This window comes from Leucoraja erinacea, chromosome 7 (genome assembly GCF_028641065.1).
Source record: "Leucoraja erinacea ecotype New England chromosome 7, Leri_hhj_1, whole genome shotgun sequence".
Classification (NCBI taxonomy): domain Eukaryota; kingdom Metazoa; phylum Chordata; class Chondrichthyes; order Rajiformes; family Rajidae; genus Leucoraja; species Leucoraja erinaceus.
In genome coordinates, this window is record NC_073383.1 from 23,656,127 (window position 1) to 23,670,407 (window position 14,281).

The following is a 14,281-nucleotide window of genomic DNA, read 5'->3' on the forward strand; positions in this document are numbered from 1 at the left end:
AAAGTGATCAGTAAAGTAAATTGCCACTGAAATCGCTCAGTTTACAACCAAACTATCGTAAATTATCTTTTCGTTCGGGATAATTACCTCGCAAAAGGATTAATAATGTGTCTGCTGCGCGTTGCAGGGCTCGATTAGGAAAACTTTGTTCTGAACGTCAACTATAAAAACTATGAACTGCGTTTCTCCCTTCAAAGTTGCAATGCTTTTGCTCGACGAAGGGGGCTTCACTGAGAAGGGACTCCACTTGCAAAGTACTCTGTGGTGCCGTGGATGCAGTTATATCAGTGCAAGCGCTGCCCCCACCCCCCACCACAAATACAGGAGGAGCTGTGGTCTCAGGTCATCGCCCTCAGCCGCCGGGCATTTCCAACCTTCAGACGTCCAGCAGCGCCGGCGGGACGACTGGCCGGCTCTGCTCGGCTCGGCTCGCGCCGGGTATGGTGGTGTCAGCTCGCGGGCTGGCCATTGGCCATGGAACGCCCGGCACGCCGAGCCCGGCGGGCACGAGCAGAGATCATGGAGCGGGCGGGAGCTCTATGATCTTTGGGCACGAGCCCCCACTGACACGGGGCGCGCGCCGAGAGAGCCCTGGAGCGCGAGCCCGGCGGCTGCCACCAAAGATACTAGAGCAAGATCTTTGGCTGCCACCACTCGCGGGCACAGAGCCCAGCACCACGAGCAAAGATTATAGAGCGGAGCACGAGCTCAGCGGCATGACCGCGCCAGACCGAATCGGTGCCTCCCATCCTATGTGCACCCCCCACTGCCGTGACATTATTGCAAAATAAAACACTTGCAAAGAACCGGCTGCATAAAAGAAAATGCCGCTTTCTTGGAAATTGGACTGGAAGTTAAAAATAAATATTTCCATAGATAGGGAGACGCCTTTTCGTGAAGGTGCTCACGTGAAACCGGGGGGAGGGAGATAAAGTGATCGGGTCCCAGACCAAAGCGACGACACGCAGGACAAGACCGAAAGTTGGCAGAAGTCACCACTCACTCACTAACTCACTGCAGCCCAGCCTTCCCGTTCAGCTGCAATCATTGGGATTACACAAGACTGTGGCAGGAACAGGCAACAATCGCACGAACTTCGTTTGGGTCTGCCTCACACTTCCGGGCCTAACTAAACGCAAAAGACGTGGGCTTTGCACGGAAAGAGGGAGAGCGAGGGAGATGGACGAGACACCGGCGCTCTTACCTCCGCTGTACTTGCCCTAGACTTGCGAATGGGAACGAAAACAAGGGGAGGGAGCAGGGACGGTGATCCTGTGAAAACGATGACTGACCCGCTGAAGATTTCCCAGCATGTAAAATCCGCCCCTTCCAGTGTGGGAGGGAGCGCCTCCAGTCCTGCAGCCGGCCAAGCAACTGGTGGCGCTACTCTCCTTAAATTGCCAGCTTTGAGGGCGTTGTGACATCTTCTGGAAAACTCCTGCTTAGGCGTAGATAAACACAAAATGTTGGAGTAAGAGCGGTACCGGCAGCATCTCTGGGGAGAAGGAATGGGTGACGTTTCGGGTCGAGACCCTTCTTCAGACCTGCTCTTTGGCTTAAACGTTGCGCTTTTTCTTTTATGTTACAACGTATCATTATGAACTGGTGAATTGCTAAGGGTCTTTGGCTAGGTTCGGACAAGGTGCACTCATTCTTGGATTTTTTTTAACATCTCTATATCGACTGAAAAATTTAGGATCAGGAGAAGTTATGTTTCCTTTATGTTATTTCTCCCTTTTCCAGTCTGAAGAAGTGTTCCGAACCCAAACGTCGTCTACCCATTCCTTTGCCAAATACTCTGCATGACCTGCTTTGTGTTTTGCTCATTTTATTTCTGCTATTCGAATTTGTAACTATCATCTAGCTCCATGCATTATACAGAGCCATTTGAAATAAAGCTATTATAAAAATAATTTTCAATTAGTTAATGCAGAAAACTCAAACTTGAAACAACAAAAGAATCCTCAAACTTCCAACCACTAGGAAATATTTGACCTATTAAAAAGGTACATTTAGGATTTATTAGAAAGTTTTTATATAGTTTAATAGTTGCAGATCACTTATAGAAATTATTAATATAAAAAATATTTCATAGAATGAAATACCTCAAAATTACAATTTGAGTTTATAATTTTTTCCCCCCAGGCAATTACATTTAACCCTGCATTTTCATCTTTATGTATTATCCATTTCCACACTGGAGGTTACAACATAAATGCTGGACACTCCAGAATCTTGTCAGGTAGTATATTTTAAATCTGTCAACAAAATAATCTGAAGAAGGGTCTCAACCCAAAACATTGCCCATTCCTTCTCTCCAAAGATGCTGCCTCACCCGCTGAGTTATTCCAGCATTTTGTCTCTACCTTCAATTTAAACCAGCATCTGCAGTTCTTTCTTACACAATATAATAAATGGATTGTGTTTGTGTGGAACTGGGTCAATCAATTTATATGTGTGCGCTCTCATAAGTAAACAAGAATAAGATAAACACAAACGCCGGGTAATCTTTAAAAAATGCTGGACACTTAATCAGGCAGCATCTGTGGAAAGAAAAAAAGCTAACATTTCAGGTCCAGAACCTATTTTAAATATCTCTTTAAAATATATTTTTTACCTTTTTGCTCCAAGGAGAAAACCAATAAGCCCTCCAATGTATTTATATTATTAAAACCTTCATTTCTGAAACACTTCTCAATTCTTTTTTGTATTTTCACTTCTTCCTAAAGTCCAGAAAAGGATGTGATGCTCCACGTGGAACCAAATTGAAATTTTGCATAATTTCCTACATTTGTAATATTACCTAATCAAGCTTAGGATGTCATACATTCTACCCAATTGAATTTTCCCTTCTTAGTTCTTCAGGATCAAGGATGCACTCCAATTCTGAGGTACTAATGTGGAGGGATATGGGTCAAGGTGCAGGCAAGTGGGACTAGCTCAGTTAGGCAGCTTGGTTGGCAAGGGCAAGTTGGCCGAAGGGCTAATTTCCATCATGTATAGTACTATGACTGTACTTCAAGTATGCTCTTAGAGCCATATAATGGAATAAAGGAGTTCTTATAGTTCTGTGACTCTATGACAGTACCTCAGTTGCACTCTTCGAGGGCCCATATAATTGAATACAAGATGTCTTATTTCCTTACAAATAAAAATTACCATTTGCCCTTTCAATTGTTTGCTGCATCTGCATATTGGCCTTCAGTGATATTTGTACAATATGAACATAGCTATACGAACATCAACACAACCCAAACTTTCACATGTGCATATATTCAAATGGGCAGACTTGTATTGTACAATATATTTCATCTGACACATAGTTGTCCGCTCACTAACATATCTCCTCTTAAGCCAAAATGTGATTCCTGCAAAAAGTTGCTATATCAATCAGACAGGCACCAAATCCCTAGAAACTTCGCAGGAGAAGGAGATGGTGGATCCTGTCTGATGATTCTCTGAGCAGAATATCAGTTACTTTGCTGAATGCCTCATCACCTGAACGCTCTAAAAAGGACCAAGACCTTGCTTAACTGAGGTTAGAAGGGTCCCCCACATCAGATTCTTCCGGCACAGCTGGAGTTTCAATTCCACTATTGTTCTCTTTAATGGCTGTTTAGTTTATTATTGTCACGTGTACAGAGGTACTGTGAAAAGCTTTTTTGTTGTATGCTATCCAGTCAAAGACTATACATGATTACAGTGTGTATATAAATAATAAATGGTACAACAATTATCGATTAAAGATAGTTCAAAGGTCTCCCATGAGGTAGGTGGGATCTAGAAAGAGATGCAAGCAACTACATCATACAAGACTTTGTGCTCTATGGATTGCACTGAAGGATGCTATTAGCGACAAATAGCAAATGCTGCTAAATCATCACCTCAGAGAAAAAAAAATGTTGGTCTTCCTGAAACTCCCAGTTCAAAGAGTTATCTGCAACCAAATTCTGCCGATTGACACATTCCAAGGGTCAGAAGGGACATTCTGAAACGTGGTGCTATGGCAGGGTGAAGGGGTCCTCCCACACTCAAACACTAAAGGACTGGACCCTGTGTACTAACCTTTCAAACATCACTGGTTGGGCTGAAACATCAGTGACATGTTGACATATTGTAAATATATGAAATTAATATAATGATGTGCTTGGTATGTCAAATTAAGGCAGTGCCATGTGCTGATAGTATTTCTGGATAACTGCATATTTTATTAATATAGATAGTTTTGCTCCAAAGAAAGCTCAAGTTATAGAAAATTGTGTTTCAAAGACAATTGTGCTATATGGGGATTAAGAGGATTGGAGGCTAAAAAGCACCACTCATAATGTTATTTTTCCCTCAGGATTTTCAAAAATAAAAGAATTTTCAATAGCAATAAATGTATTTTTGTTACTGTACGCTAAAATACTAAAGGCTGCATGTTACATTGGCTAATAGAGTATCATTGCACAAGTATCAATAGAAGCAATTGCTTATCAATCTTTGGTTAAAGTAGCAGTCACGTTCTCAAGAAACAATTATTCTGATTACTTCAAGAAAGTTCCATGGGAACAGGTTTCCCCCCACTTGGTGAAGACCACGGTTAGGTGCTGGTTAGATCAAAAACAACTTTTTTCCCCCTGCTTGTCAATTTCCTGTGTAACATTTAAATGGTTTCTAGTTTACAAGCAAAATTGCATAATAACCAATTCAGCAAAATGTTCCCTAATTCGTCACTTACATTATATCCAATTTGTATTATGTAAACATGTATTATAGCACAACTATCTGTATATTACTTCTAATTATGCCTACTAGGTTCTGTGTGCAGAAGCAAAGCAAGAATTCCATTGTCCTATCAGGGACACATGACAATAAGCTCACTTGAACTTGAACTCCACATGATCTGATTTTATTAATCAATCCCCTGCATGAGATCTTTTCAATGACTTCCAAAGATCCAAACATTGTTTTTGTACTGGTTCCCCCTGAAGTATTCTAGTATGCACATTCTCAAAAATGCCAGTAGATTACAAAAAAAAATCCATGTCAATTCTGCTCATTTTTCTTTTCTAACATACTACATTGAAGATTCCATATTTTTCTCACTACTAATATTGAGATGATATAAATGATGATATGGTCTTTTTTTTATAAAGGAAGCTCTCACCTCTTTGATTTACTTAGTATCCCAAAAATACGTATAAACATATAAAAGAGGTAACGCAAGTTCTTGCCCTTAATTAACATAAAATTAAGTGCAAGAAACTCAGCATCGTTATGCAGCAGACAATGGAATTCATAGAGTTGATTCCTGCTGATGAATAGCGGAACTACTTTGTACCCACCAGTTTACACCAAATCCAGATATGGCAGCTGCATTTTGTAAAAAGCTAAGCTTTTATTTGACTTAGAACAACACATTGCAGTAATCAGTTTGTGTTTACATTAGATTTACATTTACTGTACAATTAAGAACATTTATAGATAATTCAGGGAATTGAAAGCTAACTGTATATCAAAAATGCAGTTTTTTTAATGGGTGGCAGACCAATCTTTAAACATGCATTAAATTAAAATAAGAAATACTTTTAGCACCATATCATTTCTAGAACTGTCATGGAGAATGACATAAAGCAAGAGTTCTTTTTACACTTGCTTAATAGTGCTAAAACAAATAATCAGCACTCAGGGTTTCCTACAGAATCTGAAGCTGTGTGGTTCTGTCACAACAACATGATTATTAGAAAATTTCCGGGCGCCTGGGGATGATTCTCTAAGTGAAGGAGAAGGAATTGATTGAAATTTCAGAAAGCAAATCGAGTACACTGAATACACATTATCACTTTCAAATTAAACTCTGACCACTTGAAATTCTTTTTTTTTTTTTAAAGTACAACATACAAAATATATGGTATCAGAGGGGTGCTCAAAGTTATTTAGCTGTGTTTTGCTTAATTAGTGTGCTACTGACAAAAACAGCAGGCTCTTGCAACATGCTGTTGAGAGCTACAAGGACTAACATCGTGAATGAAGTGCCTTATGAGCAAACAGAAAATACTTAGGTTTAATAACAAACAAAATTGTATTTGAAACAATCAAGTCTTACTTATAGTATTGAAATCCAAAAGAGTTACCCAAAAATGGTGGAATATCTTCAATTTTATCTTGTGCGATTTGTGCTATTTTCCAAGTTTAAGTTTAAAATTAAAAAAAAATACAAATACATCTTAAAAGCAGCAAACTGCAGAAATATTTAATGTTTGTGCTCTCAACAAATATTAGAGGACCTTCTTATCATTGTGCTTGGATGCATACACAGAATATTTCTCAGCACAAATCCTTATGCTTTGCAAAACAAAGATTTAGATAAAATATGAATCCTTTTGCTAATCATCCAATTCTTAATAAAGTGTTTTATAAAGATTTATTTTTTGGTAAAACATGTTATAAATGCCCATTTTGTAAGAGGCAGTTACAGGAACTGTAACACCCAAGTTCAATCTCAAAGGTCTTTCTATTGGGGAGAAGACAGCTACGATACAGCCTCATTTCAATATTAATAATCCTTAATACCATAAACAATAGAATGCCCATTATGCTTGTATAAATAATTTATTTTATGGCAGTGCAATAGTGGAAGGTAGCTTATTAGGACCGGCGTGGCTCCAATCTCTGAGATAATTGTGATAAAGTCCTCTGATTGTCAATTACATTAAGCTGTCGTACATACGTACGCACATCCTGATGATTCTTGTTTGAAAGTGATGCATCTGGATCTGACGGAGGGAGAAATATTATTGACATAAATTATTAAATATTTAGAGTTAAACAATTAGAATCAACAAATTCAAGAAACAACATAGCTTTTTAAAATGAAAAACATGACAGACTCCAATAAACAAATTGTATACTTGTGAAATACTCTGCAGGAAAGCAATGGACTTTTCTACCTGTATCTTCCGGTGTTCTTATAGACAACACAAGATTGGTGGTTCCTTTCACTATGAACAGAACAGTGCACACTATTCACTTCATACAGTCTATTCGCTGGAAAATTGTCACAGTGCTTGCCAGAACGAAGAAAAATTGATGTAGTGCTTGCCAGAATGGAAATGGAAATGGAGCAAAGAGGTCCTTCTGCAGTTGTACAGGGCCCTACTGGAGTATTGTGTGCAGTTTTGGTCCCCTAATTTGAGGAGGGAAATTCTTGCTATTGAGGGAGTGCAGCGTAGGTTTACAAGGTTAATTCCCAGGATGGCGGGATTGTCATATGCTGAGAGAATGGAGCAGCTGGGCTTGTACATTCTGGAGTTTAGAAGGATGAGAGAGGATCTCATTGAAACATATAAGATTGTTAAGGGCTTGGACATGCTAGAGGCAGGAAACATGTTCCCGATGTTGGGGGAGTCCAGAAACAGGGGCCACAGTTTAAGAATAAGGAGTAAGTAATTTGGAACGGAGACGAGGAAACACTTTTTCTCACAGAGAGTGGTGGGTCTATGGAATTCTCTGCCTCAGAGGGCGGTGGAGGCAGGTTCTCTGGATGCTTTCAAGTGAGAGCTAGATAGGGCTCTTAAAAATAGCGGAGTCAGGGGATATAGGGAGCAGGCAGGAACGGGGTACTGATTGGGGATGATCAGCCATGATCACATTGAATGGCGGTGCTGGCTCAAAGGGCAGAATGGCCTACTCCTGCACCTATTGCCTATTGAAATGAATGAATGTAGAAGAACCGCACTGCTCAGATCAGAGTAATTAATTCAATTTAGAATGTCCTAATTATGCTTTAAAAATATTTAACAAAGGACTGTTCATTGACTGCCTGAAGCTAATGTATGATTTTAAATAAGGTTTCAATATGGATATCTGTGCCAGACCAGAAACCTACAGGAAATTTATATGTCTTGGTCCTAAAATGCTTATTCTCACCTAAATTTATTTTCCTACATGCCACAGATTACGTAGTAACTATGTGCCATGTGTTTTCTGTTATTGCCTCCAAGGAATAGTTTAGATTGTCACCCACAGCCATCACCAAATCAATCCCCAATAAGCAAGTTACTTGACAGCTCTTGTTCGGCAACAATTACATGACAAAAATATTCAAACAAGTGCCAACCATGAAAATAGTTTGGCCTCTTGTAATGTATTTGGACAGGCTGGCAGGTCCACTTAACATCTATGTGATGTATACCCAAAATGAAAATCACTCTTAAACACACGCGATAAAATTTTGACTGGGCAATAAGATAAATATTGGTCTTGTGGTTCACAAATTAAGTTGAATAACTCATCAGAGTTATACAGCACAGGAACAGGCATTTGATTAACAAGGACCTGACTGCATCAATCAGATTTACCTCTTGCATCCCCATCAATTGTCCCCTCACCCAATTCACCTGCTTCCTTTGTACAGTTCATAACTTAATAATTTACAGCATTGGGAGAGACTTCCACATCCATCAGAGAGAATGGTAGAAGCAGAAAGTTGGCACTCTTTAATGTATCTGCCAATTAATAAGAAACAGGGTAAAGGGGCTGCAAGATGAATTGGTGTTGTACAGGATTATGTTACTTTTGCTAACGTTGTGAACTGATTATAATGATAGGGGACAAGTACTTTGATTCATGCATATTTATAGTGTAAGCAGACATTTCTCTAGTCCAGCCAGTCCTCAGCAAAAGAAAGCAGATAACATTCTATTAAAACAAAATTACCCTCAATAAGAAACCAAATCTTTTAACCGGAATGCTAAATTTCAATAATTCAGAACAGGTCAAATTGTATTTTACAATAATTAGAACATTGGAATCCCAACTAGGTATAGGTTATATCAATCATTTGACTACACTAATAACATAGTGAAGAGGATGCCTGATCAAGTGGAAAAAAATCAATGGAAGGATAGTACATTTCTGGATTTCTCAGAACATTCTCAGAAATGTTCAAGTTTGAATGAAATTCAACAACTGTGGATACAGAAATTGCATAATACCCAACATTCGATTAATATTAAGACATTACAGACTTACTGAAAGGCTGGCTTCGACAGTGTCTGGCTGATCTTACTGTGTTGCCAATCATATGCTGAAAGAGAAAAATGTAGTGAATTAAATTACTAAAACACTAATGAGAAGCTAGTGTGACTTCATCAACTTCACCACCAATTTTCATCCTGCACTCAAATTTACTTGAACCATCTCTGACACCTCCCTCCCCTTTCTTGAGCTCACAGTCTCCATCACAAGAAATAGACTATTGACTGATGTCTATTACAAACCCACTAACTCCCACAACTATCTTGACTACACTTCTTCCCACCCTGCTTCCTGCAAAGACTTTATCCCCTACTCCCAATTCCTCCGTCTACGCCACATCTACGTCCTAGATGAAGTGTTCCATACTAGAACATTTGAGATGTCCTCATTCTTTAGGGAACAGGGCTTCCCCTTCCCCATCATAAATGAGGCCCTCACTCATGTCTCCTCGGTACCCCACACTTCCGTCCTTGCTCCCCCTAATCGCAACAGAGACAGAGTCCTCCTAGTCCTTACCTTCCACCCCATCAGCCGTCGCATACAACACATAATCCTTCAAAATTTCCACCACCTCCAACGGCATCCCACAACCAGCCACATTGTCCCATCTCCACCCCTTTCCGCCTTCCGCAGAAACCGTTCCCTCCGTAACTCCCTGGTTAACTCATCCCTTCCCACCACTCCATTGACTCGCTGGATGAAAGTCGGGCCCAACTTCAACGCCTTCAAAATCACGGATCGCAAGTTCAGGACAAAACAAAAGGTATGTACTGTAGGATGTTTATTTAACATCTTATCTGGTTTTTGGTGTAATTTAATTTTAATTTGATGATGCAAAATATGTTATTTAGGCCCCGATGTCGGCCGTGTCTTGCCTGCCGGCTGTGAGTGTGAGCAAAATCATGGCGGCAGCTACAATCCGATCTATGTATCGTAATCCACAAACATCCACTCTCAAGATAATCAAATTCATTATTTTTTGCACAATCATGTCATGAGAACATCTAAATTATCTATATTTTGTGTTATTGTCTATCCATGATCAATATTTTCATACTAAATATCATACTAAAACTTCCTCAGTACATAGTTTTTAGTCAAATATTTAGTATGAAAATATTGATCATGGATAGACAATGAAATAAAATATAGATAATTTTTATGACATGTTCTTATGACATGATTGTGCAAAAAAAAGATTTTGAATATCTTGAGAGTGGATGTTTGTAGATGTTTGTGGAACACATGTCTGTGTAAAACGGCTCTAGCCTGCTGCAGTGTTATAAACCAGCAGAATAAAATTAATGGGAATTAAACATTCAATTCCTTTGATTTGGCATAGAAATTCATAACAAAGTGAGATTAAAAAATCGTTATATCGTGAATTCTTGTGTGAATGGGATCAGTTTTTTACTTGGATACTTTTGCTATTTAAAACATTTTTTTAGCCTTTTCTTAAGAATGGGATAGATGTTTAGACCTAGTAATTAAATTTAGATTAATTTAATTGATTTGATGACACTGAGCTTTTTTGTTGGGTATTTACTATTTGTTTTAACGTTTATCTTGTGTTAGGCATTTTCTTGAACAAAATCATTACTTTTTTTTTCTATAACTGCAAATAAAAACTTGTTTCCACTTAATGCTGTTGTGTTTTTTTTCTTTCCATTTTTCAGATGCCTCCAAAGAAAAAAATGCAAAATTGTCAATCCAAATGCCCTGCTAGAGCTCACCTTGAAGTGAATTTCTCTGTCATGCCCGAGTCTAAGAGGGATCTTAAAAATGGACACATCTTGTACTTTGGAAAAAGTTGGTCTGAATGGGAAAGTAATGGGCAGAAAGGCATGTCATGCATGGTTTGAAGAGCAAAATCTTGTAGTTTACAATGCCAAAATTGAAAAGTTGAGGAAAAACAAGGTGTACAGAGTTGTTTATTGGTTGCAGTCTGGGGATTATGATGATGCTACTGATTATGATATGCCAATGTACCAGCTAGCAGCTGATTTTCTCCATGAAGACTTGGTCTTTTGCTAGAAATTGTATTTTCTTTACCTGTCTGTTACGGCATTACAGCATATAATACAATAATATTAAAGTTCTGATCTTGAGAATATCACATTTTTCAATTTTCAAGGCAGTCTGGGTGTTCATCACTATTTCCGTCACAACGGTTAATTTTGTAATTAGCTACAATTAGGTAATAAACTAATTATATACTTTAATTTCAGGTCATCCAAGATGATGTATCATATTTGTTTCAGAATGCTTCAATCTATAATGACTAAAAATTTCATTCAGTTCTCTTAATTTTTAAGAAAGTCGTGGGCTTTTATGTCAATTGACTGTCCTCGATCACAGCTTTTGTGTTAAGTTAATGGAAAAGCAATAGGGAACAAGATGCTAATTTCCGAGTATGAAAATGACCATAACTTTTTTAATACTGAAGATATGAAAGTAAATTGGGTATCAAATGAAAGTTCTCTTTATTCTTTATCTGATGCGATGAATTACAGGCTTGATTTTTACCATCTCAAAATGTTGTTACATCCTCAGTCTTTGTCTGTGGAAAGAATGACCACATTCAGAGCAAAGGGAGCATTTGGACAAGTGGACTGGGATTTCACCAATGGATTATGTATTTGATTCAAAATGCCAATACAATTTGATTGGCATTTAGAATCAAATACATAAACCATGGCTGTTTATTGCTCTATTAAGTTGTTACAATACCAGCTGCAAGAAAAAATGGATACAAAATAACCTGAAGGAGGAACTCAGTTTGTTCAAGCAGCAACTTTGGGGAGAAATCGCAGACAACTAATTTCCCTCCACAGATGCTGCCTGACCTGCTGAGCTCCTCCAGAAATTCATTTTTCATTCAGGATTTCAACATCTGCATTGCTGGTACTTTGGGTCAAGAATTCCAGGATATTCCCAAGACTAAGTTTCTTCAATAAACGGACTACTGCAATTCAAGGCATTAGCTCACACCACCTACTGAAGAGAAATTGGGGAAAGAGCAATATAAGAACGCATATCGCTCTGTTTCCCATGCGGCTCTGGGACTCTCTGAATGTAAATATTGGCTAAATTAAAGACACCATAAAATAGAGGATCCCTGCACTTGTCAGAATTGCTTAACCCTTGTCAGCTGAACTTTACTGGCTTTGATTGGCACCAGCCAGTCTAGGCTCAGAATGATATGCAGGATGGTAAGGGGTCCAGGTGTTCTCCATGTTTCTCTTAAATTGATAACATGTATAGTGGTTTTGCAAACTAACCTTAAATGCATCATTTCTATTGGGTCGCTGCAAAAGCATTATAAATAGTATAAATAATGTTGCAAGACGGTCATCCTGTTAATTGATGATTGGTCGAACTGTTGAGCCTTGGAGAAATTGTTTGATTCCCAGGGCACATGTTTCAATGTTTGTTTTTGTAAGCTTCCTTTGAGAGCTTTCTTTCCTATACAATGTATGAACTGTTGTATTATTGGGTTAGGAGAATCCCTGTTATGTATGGGGTTAATCGATATCTGTAATTGGATTATTAAGAGACCACTCCCATGTGGTTTGGCCCCTTGAAGTCCCGGGACATATAAAAGTCCGCTACCACAAGACTCAGCATCGATCTTCTGGAAGAACGCTTGGGACTGCGTGAACTTCTGGAGTGTCTCTGTCTGAGCGAGGCCTAGAGGGCTTGAACAGGCAGACACAGGGATCGAACCGATGGTGGGATAGGTACAGTAGTTGAACTGTAACGCGCTTTTGGTAAAATAAAATTTAGTTGATTCAAGTGCTTGATTATGTGTTTTTACTGAAACTAAACTGGGGGGAAGCTTAGAAACAAGCAATCATCATGATCACTGTTTAGTTCACCTTATTCTGACCTACAGGCAGAAACTGAAATCTGTTAAGACTGTGATCAGAATAATGAAAAAGTGGACAAGCGAGGGCATTGGAAACTGACAGTCCTGCTTTGACTGCACTGATTGGAATGGATTCAGGGAAGCAACCACAAGCCTCAATGAATATACAGACACAGACACCGTGACATCATATGTCAGCTTTTGGGAGGACAGTTGCATTCCCACTAGGACCCGGATCAGGTTCAACAACGACAGCAGAACTCCACCAGTCTAAAGATGAGGCCCACAGGAGTGGAAATGCAGACCTCTATAGGCAGGCCAAGTACAAGCTGGGAAGAGGAATCAGAGCTGCCAAGGAAAGGTACTCTGAGAAGTCTTGCTCTGGTATTTTATTTAATTCACATGCTTAATCGATAATGTTTTATTATTAATATTTTATGTGTCATTCTTAATTGTCACTGTATGTCATGTTGTCACTTTCGAGCAGAGCACCAAGGTAAATTCCTTGTATGTGAACATACTTGGCCAATAAACTTATTCATTCATTCATTCATTAAACTGATTGATGCAGTCGGGTCCTTGTTAATCAACTGCCTGTTCATGTGCTGTATAACTCTGACGAGTTAAGGGCCTGTCCCACCAGCGTGTCTAGCGCGACCAAACGTGGTGGCTTGAGGCGTACGGCCTTGCAGGGCCGGTCCCACTTCCAACCGCTGAGGCGTATGGAGTTGTACGGGGCTGGTCCCGACATCATACTCAGCTGGGCAGGAGGCGGGCCAATTGAATTTGGACGCCACATGGTGTTGGGTGGTGACGTCATCACGCAACGGTAAGCTGGGCGGTGAAGTCATCACACAACGCCACACGCTAGACGTACGCCGTCCAGACGCTGTGTACGGCATCGAGAAGCTGCGTACGCCCGTCGAGGCGCTGCGTACGGCCTCAATGCAGCTGCCGGGCCGCCAGGCCGTTGCCGCATGAGATTTTTGGACAGTCAGTTTTTCGGAGCCCCGCGCGATGTCGGGACCAGCCCCGCACAACTCCATACGGCTCCGGCGATCGAAGTGGGACCGGCCCTGCGAGGCCGTATGGCTCAAGCGATCACGTTAGGTCGTGCTCGCTGCATGCAGTCGCCTGCTCGTGGGACAGGCCCTTTATTCATTCATTCATTGAGGAACAAGTTCTCAGCTAATGACTCATCTTCAGTGTGGAAGGACTTGAAAGAAATCACCAGCTACAAGAGGAAATACCCCGCTCTTTGGACAATCGTCAGCTGCCAATGACCTGAACGAGTTCTACTGCAGGTTTGAGAGACAGAAACATAACCTCGGTACCCCCTCCCCAATCACCACTTCACACCCACTTATAGCCCGATTCCAGTCTGCAAAGAGT

The 14,281-nt window shown here is 39.9% G+C and overlaps 2 protein-coding genes across 7 annotated transcripts in view; both read right to left on the reverse strand.

The window, feature by feature from the left end:
• LOC129698743 (mitogen-activated protein kinase kinase kinase 20-like) overlaps positions 1-1,404 on the reverse strand; it is a 115,224-nt gene extending 113,820 nt beyond the window's left edge. Inside the window, exon 1 of one of the 6 annotated variants that reach the window (XM_055637964.1) lies at positions 1,205-1,404. The gene's annotated coding sequence lies outside the window, so the exon portion shown is untranslated. Of the gene's footprint in view, positions 1-87; positions 849-1,003; positions 1,160-1,204 lie in introns of those variants that run through there. The other 5 variants (XM_055637966.1, XM_055637967.1, XM_055637968.1 and 2 more) reach the window with 5 other exon arrangements.
• A 3,962-nt stretch (positions 1,405-5,366) lies between these two features.
• The window catches only part of rapgef4a (Rap guanine nucleotide exchange factor 4a), a 200,261-nt gene continuing 191,346 nt past the window's right edge, over positions 5,367-14,281 (reverse strand). The window contains exons 29-30 of the mRNA XM_055637971.1: positions 9,016-9,070; positions 5,367-6,758 (exon numbers count right to left, since the gene is read on the reverse strand). Of these exons, the coding sequence (XP_055493946.1) occupies positions 6,631-6,758; positions 9,016-9,070 (183 nt within the window). The 3' untranslated portion in view covers positions 5,367-6,630. The remainder of the gene's footprint in view (positions 6,759-9,015; positions 9,071-14,281) is intronic.